At 39.4% G+C, this 18,006-nt stretch overlaps 1 protein-coding gene across 1 annotated transcript; it reads left to right on the forward strand.

Annotated features, from left to right (window-relative positions):
- The first annotated feature begins 10,658 nt into the window (after positions 1-10,658).
- Positions 10,659-16,548, forward strand: NEXMIF (neurite extension and migration factor). Its single transcript, XM_055564811.1, has 3 exons — positions 10,659-10,786; positions 11,485-15,856; positions 16,455-16,548. Exons 1-3 carry the CDS (start codon positions 10,708-10,710, stop codon positions 16,546-16,548), a joined length of 4,545 nt encoding a protein of 1,514 aa, XP_055420786.1. The 5' UTR covers positions 10,659-10,707.
- Positions 16,549-18,006: the final 1,458 nt, after the last annotated feature.

The raw sequence follows: 18,006 nt of genomic DNA on the forward strand, positions 1-18,006 counted from the left end.
TGGTACACCATTATGGAGAACAGTGTGTATATTACTTTTAAAAACTGGGAATAGACCTGCCATATGACCCAGCAGTCCCACTGCTGGGACTATATGCTGAGGAAATCAGAATTGAAAGAGACACATGTACCCCAATGTTCACTGTGGCACTATGTATGTTAGCTAGGACATGGAAGCCAAATTCAGACTTAAATTGAAGAAAGTGGGGGAAACCACTAGACCATTCACGTATGACCTAAATCAAATACCTTATGATTATACAGTGGAAGTGAGAAATAGATTTAAGGGACTAGATCCGATAGACAGAGTGCCTGATGAACTATGGATGGAGTTTCGTAACATTGTACAGGAGACGGAGTAAGACCATCCCCAAGAAAAAGAAATGCAAAAAAGCAAAATGGCTGTCTGAGGAGGCCTTACAAATAGCTGTGAAAAGAAGAGAGTCGAAAAGCAAAGGAGAAAAGGAAAGATATAAGCATCTGAATGCAGAGTTCCAAAGAATAGCAAGGAGAGATAAGAAAGCCTTCCTCAGTGATCAATGCAAAGAAATAGAGGAAAACAATAGAATGGGAAAGACTAGAGATCTCTTCAAGAAAATCAGAGATACCAAGGGAACATTTCATGCAAAGATGGCCACAATAAAGGACAGAAATGGTATGGACCTAACAGAAGCAGAAGATATTAAGAAGAGGTGGCAGGAATACACAGAAGAAGTATACACAAAAGATCTTCATGACCCAGATAATAACAAAATGTGATCACTCACATCACCTAGAGCTGGACATCCTGGAATGTGAAGTCAGGTGGGCCTTAGGAAGCATCACTACGAACAAAGCTAGTGGAGGTGATGGAATTCCAGTTGAGCTATTTCAAATCCTAAAATATGATGCTGTGAAAGTGCTGCACTCAATATGTCAGCAAATTTGGAATACTCAGCAGTGGCCACAGGACTGGAAAAGGTCCGTTTTCATTCCAATCCCAAAGAAAGGCAATGCCAAAGAATGCTCAAACTACCGCACAATTGCACTCATCTCACATGCTAGTAAAGGAATGCTCAAAATTCTCCAAGCCTGGCTTCAGCAAAACGTGAACCATGAACTTCCAAATGTTCAAGCTGGCTTTAGAAAAGGCAGAGGAACCAGAGATCAAATTGCCAACATCTGCTGGATCATGGAAAAAGCAAGAGAGTTCCAGAAAAGCATCTATTTCTGCTTTATTGACTATGCCAAAACCTTTGACTGTGTGGATCACAATAAACTGTGGACAATTCTGAAAGAGACGGGAATACCAGACCACCTGACCAGCCTCTTGAGAAACCTGTATGCAGGTCAGGAAGCAACAGTTAGACTGGACATGGAACAATGGACTGGTTCCAAATAGGAAAAAGTACGACAAGGCTGTATATTGTCACCCTGCTTATTTAACTTCTATGCAGAGTACATCATGAGAAACGCTGGGCTGGAAGAAGCACAAGCTGGAATCAAGATTGCCGGGAGAAATATCAATAACCTCAGATATGCAATGACACCACCCTCATGGCAGAAAGTGAAGAAGAACTAAAGAGCCTATTGATGAAAGTGAAAGAAGAGAGTGAAAAAGTTGGCTTAAAGCTCAACATTCAGAAAACTAAGATCATAGCATCTGATCCCATCACTTCATGGCAAATAGATGGGGAAACAGTGGCTGACTTTATTTTGGGGGGCTCCAAAATAACTTCAGATGGTGATTGCAGCCATAAAATTAAAAGACGCTTACTCCTTGGAAGGAAAGTTATGACCAAACTAGATAGCATATTAAAAAGCAGAGACATTACTTTGCCAACAAAGGTCCATCTAGTCAAGGCTATGGTTTTTCCAGTAGTCATGTATGGATGTGAGAGTTGGACTATAAAGAAAGCTGAGCACCAAAGAATTGATGCTTTTGAACTGTGGTGTTGCAGAAGACTCTTGAGAGTTCCTTGGACTGCAAGGAGATCCAGCCAGTCCATCCTAAAGGAGATCAGTCCTGGGTGTTCATTGGAGGGACTGATGCTGAAGCTGAAACTCCAATATTTTGGCCACCGGATGAGGAGAGCTAACTCATTTGAAAAGACCCTGATGCTGGGAAAGATTGAGGGCAGGAGGAGAAGGGGACAACAGAGGATGAGATGGTTGGATGGCATCACTGACACAATGGACATGGGTTTGGGTGGACTCCGGAAGTTTATGATGGACAGGAAGGCCTGGCATGCTGGAGTTCATGGGGTTGCAAAGAGTCAGACATGACTGAGCGGCTGAACTGAACTGAACTGAGAACATGGAAGCAACTTAGATGTACATCATCAGATGAATGGATAAGGAAGTTGTGGTACATATACACAATGGAATATTGCTCAGCTATAAAAAGAAATGAGTTTGAATCAGTTCTAATGAGATGGAACCTATTATACAGAGTGAAGTAAGTCAGAAAGAGAAAGACAAATATATATTAACACGTATATATGAAATTTAGAAATCTGGTGCCAATGATCCTACATGCAGGCAGCAAGGGAAACACAGATATAAATAACAGACTTTTGGAATCAGTGGGAGAAGACAAGGGTGGAATGATTTGAAAGAAGAGCTTTGAAACATGTACAGTACCATATGTAAAATAGATGACCAGTGCAAGTTCAGGGCATGAAGCAGGGCATTGGTGCTCTGGGAAAACCTAGAGGGATAGGGTGGGGAGGGGGGTGGGAGGGGGCTTCAGGGTGGGGGTATACATGTATACCTATGGCCAATTAATGTTGATGTATGGCAAAAAAAAAAACAACCCATCACAATCTTTTAAAGTAATTATCTTCCAATTAAAATACATTAATTAATAATTTAAAAAGAGGCTTCCAGTTCAAGATGGTGGAGTAAAAGGACGTGCACTCATCTCCTCCTGCAAGAGCACCAAAATCACAGCTAGCTGTTGAACAACAACCAACAGGAGACTGCTTGAACCTACCAAAAAAAAAAAAAAAAGATACGCCACATCCAAAGACAAAAATGAAGCTGCAGAAAGAAGGTAGGAGGGGCACAATTACAATAAAATCAAATCCCATACCCACTGGGTGGGTCATCCACAAACTGGAGAACAATAATACCAAAAAAGTTATCCCACTGTTGTGAAGGTTCAGAGCCCTACATCAGGCTCCCCACCCTGGAGACCCAACAAATGGACTGGGAATCCCCAGAGAATCTGACCTTGAAGGCCAGGGGAATTTGATTATAAGACTTCCACGGGACAGGGGAAACAAAGACTCCAGTCTTGGAGGGCACAAATAAATCCTTGCACACACCAAGACTCAGAGGAAAAGAACAGTGAATCCACTGAAACCAAACCAGAACTACCTGCTAGTGTTAGAGGGTCTCCTGTGGAGGCATGGGTTGGCAGGGGCTCACCACAGGGATTGGTCAGGACTCGCAGTAACTGTCTGGAAAGATCCCCTTTGGGGTAAACCTTCTTGGAGGTCACCATTGACCCAACCATAGAGCACATAGACAAGAGAAGACAACACAAGAGAAGACTCTACACATGTATATCACCAGATGGTCAATACCAAAATCAGATTGATTATATTCTTTGCAGCCAAAGATGGAGAAGCTCTATACAGTCAGCAAAAACAAGACTGGGAGCTGACTGTGACTCAGATCATCAACTCCTTATTGCCAAATTCAGACTGAAATTAAAGAAAGTAGGGAAAACCACATGACCATTCAGGTATGACCTAAATCAAATCCCTTACAATTATACAGTGGAAGTGAGAAATAGATTCAAGGGATTATATCTGATAGACAGTGTGCCTGAAGAACTATGGACAGAGGTTCGTGACATTGTACAGGAGGCAGTGATTAAGACCATCCCCAAGAAAAAGAAATGCCAAAAGGCAAAATGGCTGTCTGAGGAGGCCTTACAAATAGCTGTGAAAAGAAGAGAGTTGAAAAGCAAAGGAGAAAAGGAAAGATATAAGCATCTGAATGCAGAGTTCCAAAGAATAGAAAGGAGAAATAAGAAAGCCTTCCTCAGCAATCAATGCAAAGAAATAGAGGAAAACAACAGAATGGGAAAGACTAGAGATCTCTTCAAGAAAATTAGAGATACCAAGGGAACATTTCATGCAAAGATGGCCACAATTAAGGACAGAAATGGTACGGACCTAACAAAAGCACAAGATATTAAGAAGAAGTGGCAATAATACACAGAAGAACTATACAAAAAAGATCTTAAAGATCCAGATAACAATGATGGTGTAATCACTCAACTAGAGCCAGATATCCTGGAATGTGAAGTCAAGTGGGCCTTAGGAAACATCACTACGAACAAAGCTAGTGGAGGTGATGGAATTCCAGTTGAGCTATTTCAAATCCTAAAAGATGATGCTGTGAAAGTGCTGCACTCAATATGCCAGCAAATTTGGAAAACTCAGCAGAGGCCACAGGACTGAAAAAAGTCCATTTTCATTCCAATCCCAAAGAAAGGCAATGCCAAAGAATGCTCAAACTACCGCACAATTGCACTCATCTCAAACGCTAGTAAAGTAATGCTCCAAATTCTCCAAGACAGGCTTCAACAGTATGTGAACTGTGAACTTCCAGATGTTAAAGCTGGATTTATAAAAGGCAGAGGAACCAGAGATCAAATTGCCAACATACACTGGATCATCAAAAAAGCACGAGAATTCCAGAAAAACATCTATTTCTGCTTTATTGACTATGCCAAAGCCTTTGATTGTGTGGATCACAACAAACTATGGAAAATTCTTAAAAAGATGGGAATACCAGACCACCTACCTGCCTCCTGGGAAATCTGTATGCAGGTAAAGAAGCAACTAGAACTGTACATAGAACAACATAACTCATTCCAAATCGGGAAAGGAGTAGGTCAATGCTGTATAATGTCACCCTGCTTATTTAACTTATATGCAGAGGACATCATACAAAATGCCAGGCTGGATGAAGCACAGGCTGGCATCAAGATTTCTGGGAGAAATATCAATAATCTCAAATATGCAGGTGACATCACCCTTATGGCAGAAAGTGAAGAAGAACTGAAGAGCCTCTTGATGAAAGTGAAAGAGGAGAGTGAAAATGTCAGCTTAAAACTCACCATTCAGAAAATTAAGATCATGGCATCCAGTCCCATCACTTCATGACAAATAAATGGGGAAATGATGGAAACAGTGACAAACTTTATTTTGGGGGGTTCCAAAATCACTGCATATGGTGACTGCAGCCATGAAATTAAAAGACGCCTGCTCCTTGGAAAAAAGCTATGACCAACCTAGACAGCATATTAAAAAGCAGAGCCATTACTTTGCCAACAAAAGTCCATCTATTCAAAACTATGGTTTTTCCAGTAGCCATGTATGGATGTGAGAGTTGGACTATAAAGAAAGCTGAGCACCAAAATATTCATGATTTTGAACTGTGGTGTTGGAGAAGACTCTTGAGAGTCCCTTGGACTGCAAGGAGATCCAACCAGCCCATCCTAAAGGAGATCAGTCCTGGGTGTTCATTGGAGGGACTGATGCTGAAGCTGAAACTCCAGTACTTTGGCCATCTGATGCGAAGAACTGACTCATTCGAAAAGACCCTGTTGCTGGGAAAGATTGAAGGCAGGAGGAGAAGGGGACAACAGAGGATGAAATGGTTGAATGGCATCACCGATTTGATGGACATGAGTTTGAGTAAGCTCCAGGAGTTGGTGATGGACAGAGGAGCCTGGCGTGCTGCAGTCCATGGGGTTACAAAGAGTCGGACACGACTGAGCGACTGAACTGAACTGAACTGAGCAGAGCCCTACCCACCAGAGCAAGACCCAGTTTTTCCCACCAGTAGTCCCTCCCATCAAGAAGCTTACACAAGCATTTTAGCCTCCTCCATCAGAAGGCAGGCAGAAGAAGCAAGAAGAACCAAAATCCAGCTGTGACTAAAACAAAGGCACATTACAGAACGTTAATCAGCATGAAAAAGCAGAAAGTTATGTCCCAGAGGAAGGGACAATATAAACCCCAGCAAAACAACTAAAGAAGTGGAGATAGGCAACCTTCCAGAAAAAGAATTCAAGATAATGATAGTGAAGATGATTCAGGATCTCAGAAAAAGAATGGAGGCAAAGATTGAGAAGATACAAGAAATGTTTACCAAAGACCTAGAAGAACTAAAGAACAAACAAATAAATGAATAATACACTAGAAGGAATCCATAGCAGAATAACTGAAGCAGAAGTACGGATAAATGACCTGGAGGACAGAAATGTTGGAAATCACTGCCACAGAACAGAACATAGAAAAAAGTATGAAAAGAAATGAAGAGAGCCTAAGAGACCTCTGGGACAACATTAAACACACCAACATTCACATTATTCGGGACCCAGAAGGAGAAGAGAGAGAGAAAGGACCTGAGAAAATACTTGAAGAGGTCATAGCTGAAACTTCCCTAACATGGGAAAGGAAATAACCAACCAAGTCCAGGAAGCACAGAGAGTCCCAGGCAGGATAAACCCAAGGAGGAACACACAAAGACACAATCAAATTGACAAAAATTAAAGACAGAGATAAAATATTAAAAGCAACAAGGGGAAAATGACAATATACAAGGGAACTCCCATCAGGCTATCAGCTGATTTCTCAACAGAAACTCTACAAGCCAGGAGGGGATGGCATGATATATTTAAAGTAATGAAAGGGAAGAACCTACAACCAAGAATATTCTACCCAGGAAGACTCTCCTTCAGATTTGATGGAGAAATCAAAAGCTTTCCAGACAAGCAAAAGTTAAGAGAATTCAGCACTACCAAACCAGCTTTACAACAAGTGCTAAAGGAACTTCTCTAGGCAGAAAACAAGAGAAGGAAAAGCCCTACCTACAGAAAATAAACCCAAAACAATGATAATAGGATCATGAAAGTGAAAGTGAAAGTGTTAGTCACTCAGTCATATCTGACTCTTTGCTACCCCATGGACTTTAGCCTGCCCGGCTCCTCTGTCCATGGAATTCTCCAGGCAAGAATACTGGAGTGGGTTGCCATTCCCTTCTCCAGGGGAATAGGATCATACATATCGATTATTACCTTAACTGTAAATGTATTAAATGCACCAACCAAAAGACATAGATTGACTGAGCAGATGAAAACATGTGCATGTATGCACTTCCACTTACTACATTACTCTGCTTGACCCCCAAAATTGTATGTAATTATTTTATATTGTTAGGTTAATCATGTTCCCATTATGGTTTGCAATTGTAATCATCTTTTATTTTTGGTCTGACTATTGATTGTGAAAACTGATAAATATCTTTTACTATTGTGATTATGTAAGTATTACTCACTTAATACCATTGTATCATGATTGATCAACAGAAAAATTATATAATTCTATATCACCAAAACTAGCATTTAATAGAAAAATCTGTAATCACTGTTTAAAATCCAGATGCATATCAGAATTATCTTGGAATTTTTTGAAAAATACAAATGCCCAGGTATTTTTTTTTTTTTTACCAGAGCTCCAGATATGTTTCTATGGAGCAGCCATGTTTAAAAACAACTGGACTATATGAGGATCTTTTACCTTTATCTAGTTTGTTTCATTTTTCTATCTCATAGTCAGTGCTCCCATTTCATTTAGTTTATGTTTTCCAATTTCTCCATCTCTTCTTTTTTTCTTTGATGTTCTTTCTCAAGCCTTTATCAATCATAGTAGAAAGGCTTTTGTATACATATATATATGTATAACTTATGAATATATATGTAAACTTATGAATTTTTGTCTAAAAAAATGACATTTTGATTCCACTTATTTGACTTAGTATAAATAGAATGCTATATTTCTAATTTTTTAAAAATAGATATGCAACAAGCAACAGAGGTTTACTATATAGCACAGGGAACCATAGTCAATGTCTTATAATAACCTATAACAGAAAATAATTTCAAAAATAATATATGTGCTTATATATAAAACTGAATCACACATAAAAAAGAATTATATTTTTTGAAATTTAGTCATGTTTATCTTTTTACCAGTTTTTCTAACGTCCTATGGACATCTAATAACAACTTATGAAATACAAAATTTTGAATATATTTGTGTAGTATATGATTAATATAAATTAATTAAATGTAAATCTAGTATATTTAGATTATTAATGACGTCATTCAAGATGCTTCTATTCTTGTTTTTTCTGCACTTGGTAAAATAGTCTCTGAGCAATGTTAATATGTCTCACTATGATTATATATTTTTTCTTTTCACTTATATTTCTTCTGATTTTTGCTTTTGTATCTTTGTTTCTTTGTTGTTAAGGTTGCTTTGCTGTTAATGATTTATGATGTCTATCTTCTTGGTGAATTGTACCTTTTATTATAAAAATATTCATCTTTGTTTCATTTAAAATAAATTAATTTTTAAAAAAGAACAATGGAAAAAATAAGGAAAAGGGTGTTATATGCAAGGAAAGTGTCAGGCCTATGATTCTGTTGCAGTTGTTTAGGCTGACTGGAGTAGGGAGAGACTCATGGCAACTCATGAAGTTCCTGAAGCCTAGAATGCCTTTCTCTCCTCTATTATTCCCCATTCCTACTCCCTGGAACAGCATCCTTCAAGGTCCAAATCAAATGCTGCTATTAGTGAATCCTTCACTGATTTACCTCCTTTCTAGAAGTGGAATAATTTCTCTCTATTTTGAACTCCTATAGAAACTTTTTCCCTCTATTTCAGTGAATAAAATATATTTATTAGTATTTGTCTATGACTTGCTTTCTCCCATAAATTCTGAGCACCTTGAGAGCAAGGATCTGGTCTCAGTAAACTAGCTTTTCCACTGCAGTTTTTGGTACACCACCATGACCACAGGTAGTACATGGTAAATTTGTTGAATTAATTTAAACTAGTATCCCAGAGATTAGCACTACTCATCCGAAAGGCTATGTTGTCCCAGATCCATAGGCAGAAACATGAATTACTTTCTTGCCTTATTTTTTCCCAGTTGGGAAAGGCCAAGGACAGCTCCCAACACAATCATAGGCATGGGTCATCTAGACTCTGAGACCTGAGCCCTAAAGGCCTTTGGGGAAGAGCATAGCAATCTACTAGGACAAGATCTGTGAGCCTTCTTCAGACCCAACTGAGGGAAGATCAAGTAGGAGAGGTTGCTTTTCCACTTTAACTGAGCATTTTCTTGCTTCAAAATACCTGTCTCCATGCTAATGTTATATCAGTGCCATTACACTGCATGATTTACCATGATCAGCAAAGCAGCTTGTACATTATTCCAAACGTGCTAATCAATTTCAGCTCAAAATAGATTTTAATCACCCCATAAAATTTGTTATCCTAAAATGCTGATCGACAGGGAAGAGTTAAACAAGTGCAGAGATGTTTGTATTGCAGGCATAAAAAATTATAATCCTTCTCCCAAATCTTTTTTTATAAACAGCCAAGGTATAAATTAAAATGTGTGAAAATACATGCCCTTAAGTTGTGTCATTTAGAGCTGAGATTTAAAAAGTCATAGGAACGGACTAAAGGATTTTCTGCTCGGGGTTTAGCCTTCTGATTCTGTAGGGGGAAAAAGGCCCAAATAATTGATAATCATTGTTAATATCTATGATAGTATCTTTATTAGTATCTAAGCCAGTATCTATGATACTCAGTTTGCCCTTTTGAAAAAAATTAAGGGAATAAGGGAGCTCCCTGGTGGTCTAGAGCTTAGGATTCAGTGCTTTCACTGCCATGGTCCAGATTCAATCCCTAGTGGGGAAACTGAGATCCCAGAAGCTGCGTGGCATGGCCCAGAAAAAGAAAACAAATAAGAACCTAGTAGAGCCAAAATTACAAGGTGATTATAAGTACAAAATGAGAGAACTTCTGTAACTGTATCCAGCCTAGCACCTAGTGCTCCCTTCCTCTCCCCTTCCCAACTTATCAAACTCCCATACCAGTCTCCACCTCTTCTTTTGCCAAAGCATATTATCTCTATTCTCAACACTTTTTTTTTGCATTTAATTCAGAGCAATGAATCCTGGGTGCTTGGTCAGATTTTTTCTGAGGAGAAATTTATGTTCTCAGGAAAACAGCATCCCAGAGTAAAGTTACAGTGGCACTTATATGTTCCATGATTCTTGTTGGAGTATACTTGTTCCAGTATTCTTGTTGTATCTGACAAGATTAGATAATTCTTGATAATTAAGTGCATTGCTCCTGTATATATTTCATGATACATTAATTTTTGCTAGTAATATTTGCCTGAAGCAGCTGTTCTTTATTTCATTACTTGAAAGGGGATATAAGTATAGATCAGTCATCTGTGGAAACATTTTTGTAGCCTTGTTTTGGCTAGGGGTTGGAAGTGGTTAAATGTGTTACTATCTGAAAGAAGATGTAAGTTTGCCTGCTTCCTCAGACTTCTGTTTTAATAGTATGGTAGCCAAGAGGGGATAGAAGGATCTAGAATGTATGAATGAAGTGTGAATTTCCAAACTGACTTATATGGTATGTATAAGCTATGAAACAAAACAATAGTGGCTATGAAGCCAGTCTGGAAACAGGTAAATTCCAGTAAAGCTTTTAAGACCTCTCTAGCTGAAATAACCTTAAAACAGAGAAAAAATTTAGTGACTGATATTGTTATGTATTTGAAATGTGCAGGTTGGACAGCATTTGGACTTGGAATGAAACAATAAGAGGTCCCATTCATGGATAACCAACAAGATAAGGCTATTGTTGCCTCAACCAACGGAGAAAACACTATGATTAATGGGGTCAAGGAAAATGGTAAGGGAATTTAATTATAGTATGCATTAGCTCTCCCAGTAGTACTTTGTTATTGCTATAGATTTTCAGTATCCACAGAGCAGGGGCAAGTTAAGTCTAGGATACATCTGAGATAGGTGTTAATCCTAAACTTTATCCCACCAAATCTGTAACTAGACTAGAAGGGTCTCAAGGAGGTATCTAATCCAACCCCTTTGCTCTCTGAAATCATCTCTATCAAATGAATACTTAGGTTCCCCTACATTCGTAGTGAATTAGAAATCTGCTTTGATGTGAAGTTTGAAATGTCTAGATTCCGTAGAAGCTTCCAAAACAGAGGTAAGTCTGAAGGATAGGAATATGCCTTAGAGAATTTAAAAATCGTGAATATATACCATCTGAGCATTTTCCCACCCTGAAAGCTTTGACTTTCCAATTGATCAAGCAATCCATTTTCCCCTCATTTCTGAGGAGAGTGTTGTGTGTGTCTGAAGAAAAAGCTGAATGTAAAGAAATAATTACTTTTCACTCTCATAAATGTTCAGTACAAAATCAGGGTCATTCTTTAACTTTGTAGTTTCTAGTTCTAAAGTTAGAGAAGCTGAAGCTTACCTTTTATACATTAAGATCAAGTACCAGAAACTGATCAAGGGGAAGAGTTAATGAGTCTGGTCTAAGATCTTTAACTTTATTTCTGTCATTTTCCCCCTTTTCTCTAGATTCAGAGGACCAGGATGTGGCAATGAAGTCATTTGCAGCTCTAGAAGCTGCTGCACCAATCCAGTCTATACCAGTGGCTCAAAAAGAGAACCTGATGTACCCCAGAGGTCTCCTGCCTCTGCCCTCTAAGAAGCCCTGTATGCAGAGCCCTCCCTCTCCTTTGGGCCTGATTGAAGCACCTGAGCATGCTGCTAATAGTGCTTCTGTGAATGCCATCTCCCTTACATCTGGTGTTGCAAAGGGCCTGAACACATGGTCATTGCCCAATGAGTGTGAGAAAGCTCCATTTGCCATAATGGAGCCTGCAGGCATGTCAGCTCTGAATGGGGACTGCCTCATGCAGCCAAGCCGGACTTGCTTGGGCTGCTTCATGGAATCCAAGGATTCAGTAGATCCTGAGCCAGGGATCAGTCTAAAAGTCAGTGATCTAAACAGGGATTATGAAACCTGTGCAGTCTCTGATATAGGGATTCAGTGTATTAATGCTGGAGAAAACATGAAATATGGAGAACAGCTTCTCTCAGATCAGCTCCTAGGCTTCCCCTTGCACAAATCAAGGGCAGGAGATAGACGAGAAGCTGAGAAACCTGACATTGACTTGGAGGACCCAGGTCAGAAAAGTTATTATGAGGCATTACTGTTAGATAAGTGCAATACAGAAGAGGCTTTGCTGGCAAATTCCAATCAGGATTGGGGTTACTTTGAGACTTTCATCAGTGAGAGTAAAATCGAACTACTTGACCTCTGTTCCAAGAATGAGCTATCTGTCAACCTGTTCTCTGAAGAAGATGTGGATAACTACATGTTTGATGATGATGAGTCAACACTGGGAAGTGATGTCTGCTCCCTGAAAATTCGATATGAGTCCTTCCAGGACAATGTTCGAGACAAGACCACCCTTTTGATGCAGGAAGATGCCCAGTTCAACTTTTTTCCCAGTGTCTTTACTACCTGCCCCAAGCGGGAGTCTAAGACTGGGGCCCTGAAGCAAAGTAGCGATTTTTCCCAATTCAAGGCCCCTGATGTGAGCATTATCTGGGGGGAGGAAGATAAAAACCTGGACAAGAAGAAAGGCAAAGAAGAAGGCCAGGAAGAAAAAGGTGCAGAGAAAAAAGATGGGAAGGATAATGATGAAAAATCTGCCTTAAATAAACCATGCAGTGGAACTGAAGTAGGGCAATTTAAGAATCTAAAGCAAGGCCATCTTGCCAATTCCTTGGAGGCATCAGGGAATTTCAGTGATGGTAGTTCCTTCATTGAGGTCTCATTTGATACCATGGGGGAGATCAAGGACTGTAGCCGCTATATGGCTCGGGACACTAATTCTGGCAGCTCCTCCTCCCAGCAGAACTATGGGCTACGAGCCAAGAGAAAAGTCAGGTATAGTGAAGATTATCTGTATGATGTTGACTCATTAGAGGGTGAAAAAGTAAATGAGAGGAAGGAATGGCTGCCAGGTGGTTCTATAGAAGAAGATGATGATGAATGGTGTCCCAAAAAGAGAAGAAAAGTAACCCGTAAGGAGCCCCCTGTTATTATCAAATATATTATCATCAACCGTTTTAAAGGTGAGAAAAACATGCTGGTGAAGTTGGGTAGAGTGGATGCCAGTGAAACAACAGTTAATTTGAGTGAAAATCAGCTCAACAAATATGCCAAGCTGGCTCCCTTGAAGGGCTTCTGGCAGAAGAAGAAAAAGCAGAGAAACAGCAATGCAGACTCCAGCAAAACATCCTTATGCCAAAAGCAAAGCTTTGAACCAGGTAGCTTTGAGATGTCATTTCTGCCACCTGCTCGCAAACGAAAATCTAAACTTGGCAACAGGCACAGGATTCAAAGAATTCCATCCATAGAAACGTCAGCAAGTGGTAAGCAGGTTTCATTCTGCAATGATGAGAGGCAAGCTAATAATCGTAAAGAAGATGGAGGCCTGAAAGGCACACTGAAGTCAGCACCTCTGGCTGCCCCCAGCTGTGCAAATGGATCACATTTAAATGACATCACAGGTCCTGACTCAGAGAAAGTCAAAGCCCAAGATGGTCAGTTTAAGGCACCAGAGAGGAAAGTGCTTAACAAAATCAAATTTAAAAGTGAAGCCAGGTTAAAATCCAAAAAAATCAAAGCTGGGCAAGAAAGCAAGCCAGTTGTTCAAATGAGCCCTCTTTTGGAAAACCAATCCTCCAAGGCTAATTCAAAGAATGAACCTATTGTTGGGACCTCAAACAGTTCTCATCTATCTGAATTTCATGAGACAAAGGTTGCTAAGAATTCTACGTTCCTACCAACCAGCTGCTCTTCTGAAATGCCTCTATCATCTGCTCATGTTGCCAACAATATACCTGTTATTCCTGGAGGGTATCTACAGACATTGTTAGATGCTTCAGACTTGTCAAATAATACTGGTATCTCATACTTCAATCATCATTCTCCAGAGCAAAATGAAGATAGGCTCCCTCAAACAGAAAAATCATTTGTACCTCTCCAACCCTCCCAGGACTGTGTGCTTTCCTCACCTTCTGAGTCTGAGCTGCTTCAGTCATCCCAAAACTTCAAAATGGAATCAAGCAGCTATGGAGATGTGTGGCACAACAAACCTACTTCTGGCTCCCAGGAATTCATGGCTGAAGTCTCAAGGGAGATAGCTCCAACCCAGTCCAGTGAATTTGGAGTCTCCCAAGTAGTCTCCATGGAAAATAGCCTCACAGCTACAACATACAATTCAATCTGTCTCAATAGTGGTGGCAGTAGTTGCAACAAGGTCATATATACCTCTGTGCAAGACACCCCGCTCTCATCTGATGACTCTTACCAATTATGTCACTTTAATAATGGAGAGGTCTGCTTTCCTTTCCAGCAGGGTCCAGTCAATATGGACAATGTGCGGCTCTTTAGCTTTGATTCCATTGCCCCTCTCTCTGTCAACTCAAGCAATTATTGCTCCTTAAGCTTGAAATCTTGTGAAAAGGATGGTGATGATGATATTGCTGATGACTTCTTGGCCCACTGCAGCCCCAAGCTGGTGATACAGCAGAGCATTGATGAGATAGCACCACTAAAGGAGTCCACTGACCTCCTGGATATCTCCAACTTCACTCCTGACAAATTCCGCCACTCTTCCCTCTCAGAGATATCTCCACCTGATACTCCCAGTCTTTCCCCTCAAATTACCAGATGTGAGAATATCAAGACACTAGGAACACTAAAAGGATTTCAAGAGGGTGTCCCAGGAACACTGGGCAATATGGAGAAAATCAAGTGGGACTGCAGTACCCTTTCACAGCAGGTTCAAGTGGATGATGGATTTACTTTACATAACCATCAGTTTCAGTTCCATATGTTCAATGATGAGGATTCTGTCAGCCTGCTCCAGAAAGCCCCTTGCTTATCAACATTTAATGATCCATCTAGTCAAATAAGTACCAGCAACAAGGTGTCAAAATCAAGAAAGAAAAGTTCATCCAGCAAGAGTGGGGCTATGAACCAAAGCTCTTCTCAGAAAAACAACAGGAAAAAATCCCCCAAAAGCAACAACAAAGGGATGGAAAAACCACCTGGCAAAACCTCCCGCCAGGTCCCTAAGTCAGCAAAGAAAGGGAAATTCATGGCTGCAATCAATGGAGAGAAAATGCAAATTGGCATCAGTCGTGGAGGAGGCCAAATCAACAGCATATCCTCCACAGGGAAGACATTGGCTGAATGTATCCAACATGGCCCTGTGGCCTCTATGAAGATGCCAAGTCAGAAGGGGCTTTCTGGAGACTGGTCTTTGGGGAAGGAGAGCAGCCCAGGCTGGAATGACATGAACATGGGCACCAGCACCAACAACCTTTTGGATGATGACCAACGGGAATTTCAGGAGCCTTCATATATCTTGTCCAACATTGCCTCTGGTATGGCAGATGTGCAGAGGTTCATGATGGCCTCCATAGAACCCCTTTGGGAACCCATGGAGCACCATGGGGACCCTAATATATTCTACTCCCCTGAGTCCAATAGTCTAAAATTAAAAACCCTCAAAATATTGGCTGGGACACCACAGGAATCTAAGAAAAAGGTCAACAGTGGCTCTCCAGGAGCCACTAAGAATCACAGGTCTATCAAGGGTGTGAGTAAAAGCAATGGGAAAGCAGCAATAGGTGATCCTGGTCGTGCAAGCATGTCTGGTTATAATGAGGACTCTCGCTCTGCCTTCTTTGATAAAAAGCTTAATAACCTGAGCACTTTAGGCAATAATGTACCGACACACAAAAAGTTATATCGTCACAAAACCAGCTCCAAGGCCCTGAGAGAAGAGAAGTGTAAGGGAAAGCGTATGGAGCGAGAACAGGTCCACAAGGATGAGGCTGGGACAGCTTCTTTTGAAAAACTGAGGTAATACTGCACCAAAATGGCTGAGATGATGCACCTTAGCTTTCCTACTCTGCTAAGCCCACAGTCCCTCATTTTTTCCCTCTTGAAAGCAAAAGTTTGCATGAAAGAAACTGTCCCATTCCTTTCTTTTTCAAATTAAAACAAAAAGAAAAACGTGCATGAAAATCTCTATACCTCTAAGCCACCAAAAAGATTGGGCAATTTTGTTGTGGCTTGACTAGGGATAAATTTTGACAAGGCTACTTTTTCTGCTAGTCAGCATTAATTTTTACTTACTGAGAAAATACAACTAAAATATGCTTTTGGATGATTTGGGGAAGGGAAGGGCTTTGCAGTAAGAAAAATTTTGACCAACAGAATTTAAAAGTTATATAGACCAAAAAACCAAGATGATTTAAACAAAAAGAGCATAATTTGGAAAACAAAAATCTCATCATAAGGCAATTAGGAGTGCTTTCTAGTGCCCCCTGCTATTGGTATCTTTTTCTGCATCATACGGCATCTAGTATGATGTAAACAAATTTAGATTGTATGATCCCTTTGTGGGACATACACTAAATCTAACTAAGATGGCATAAATTGTTTGGTTTTTCTGCAGGGATTCCGACTACAATCTCCTAAATGCAGAAACAACATTTTGGGTTTTACCTGTGTTTGAAGAAGAGACTCTCATTTTCCAGAAAGATATTTGATGTTTGTGTTTTATTTCTTTCAAAATATGCCTTGTGGTATGTATGTTGACATGTAAGTGCTTAAAGAAAAGAATTTTAAAGTGTGGGAATAAGTCTTTAGAAGCAAACTTTAATCTGATGTTCTATGTAAAAGACTTTAGAAGTCATACAGTTGCACAAGTAGTTTATGCACTATTTATCCAAGGGGAAATAAAGGAAAACATTGTGCCAAACTACAAACAGGTGACTGTATTGTATATATTTTTACTTCTATATCAACATTTGGTTGTGAGTATTTGGGGAACTTGTCCCTGTTAATTTACTAGAAACATTCCAGTGATTATTGCTATTAACCACCCCCACTTATGTGGATAGCACCTGTAGATCACAGTGGAAAAATATGTTGTGTTACACAATTTACCAAAACTTAAAGGATACTGTTTGAAATGTGCCAAATTTCCTTACCTCATCTTACATATTCACCCCCACAGTTTAAAGCTCATTAATTAATTTAAAATATAAGAATACATACCTTATTTTTAAAATTAAAATTCTACTGTCCTGTGTGGAAACATGAACCATTAAATAAGGCACAATAAAGGTTTGTTTGTTCCATTGTCTAAGGGTTAAAGTGTTGGAAAAGTCTGAAAGTCACAACAGCTAAGTCCATCAGGGACCCAAGTATATGCATTTACAGAAACTTTTACAAGGAAACAAAGCAGCTGCTTTAAAGTTTGTTTTCTAAAAGGAAAATCTGTATCTGAAAATTATTTAAAGTGCAAAGTTATATTGCTGATACTTTATATCTCAGTTTTATATATTTTATAATAGTCTGGGATAAATTATAAAATAGCTATAAAATCAAGACTACGATAAATGAAATACATAGATTGCTTTTAAGTAGTTTCATAAATGTTTTATTCCAGTTTTGTCAGAAATGCACTCATATCATGGCTTTAGTGTTAAGTGTTTAATCTTGCAATGCCAATGTCATTTAAAGAAAATGTTAAGGTATCTCAGTTTGATGCCTATGAATCACATACATATATTTGATAAACTGAATAATTTGTAACAACTAATTGGGGCCATATATACTTAGTTTGAGGATAACTAGAGTATCTGATGCCACACACTAAACTTAAATCTCAATCTTTTATATACATTTTTGAAATCACATTTTTTATTTAGCCCTTTCCCTTTTTAAAAAAATTCACAGCCCCAACATCCCTCACAACTAGCTTTTTCTTCCCTTTTATTCACCACTTGACTTCTAACATTTGATCTCTTTTCCTTGCACAGTTGAAGGCCTGTGTGTCTGATGACTGATGCATTATGGCACAGATGAGATAATGGATATGAAAGCGCTTTGTAGATCGTAAAGTGCTATACAGATATAGGGGATTAATATTATTAATGTTGTTGGTTGTTGTTGTTGTTACTCTTACTATTCTTACTAATATTGTTACTAACCTATTAACT

This window comes from Bubalus kerabau, chromosome X, assembly GCF_029407905.1.
Source record: "Bubalus kerabau isolate K-KA32 ecotype Philippines breed swamp buffalo chromosome X, PCC_UOA_SB_1v2, whole genome shotgun sequence".
NCBI classification, from domain to species: domain Eukaryota; kingdom Metazoa; phylum Chordata; class Mammalia; order Artiodactyla; family Bovidae; genus Bubalus; species Bubalus kerabau.

Coding starts and splice junctions, on each gene's coding strand:
- NEXMIF (XM_055564811.1), top strand. CDS start 10,708: ATGGATAACCAACAAGATAAGGCTATTGTTGCCTCAACCAACGGAGAA. Junction 10,787..11,484: donor TAATGGGGTCAAGGAAAATG/GTAAGGGAATTT, acceptor CCTTTTCTCTAG/ATTCAGAGGACCAGGATGTG. Junction 15,857..16,454: donor GCTTCTTTTGAAAAACTGAG/GTAATACTGCAC, acceptor GTTTTTCTGCAG/GGATTCCGACTACAATCTCC.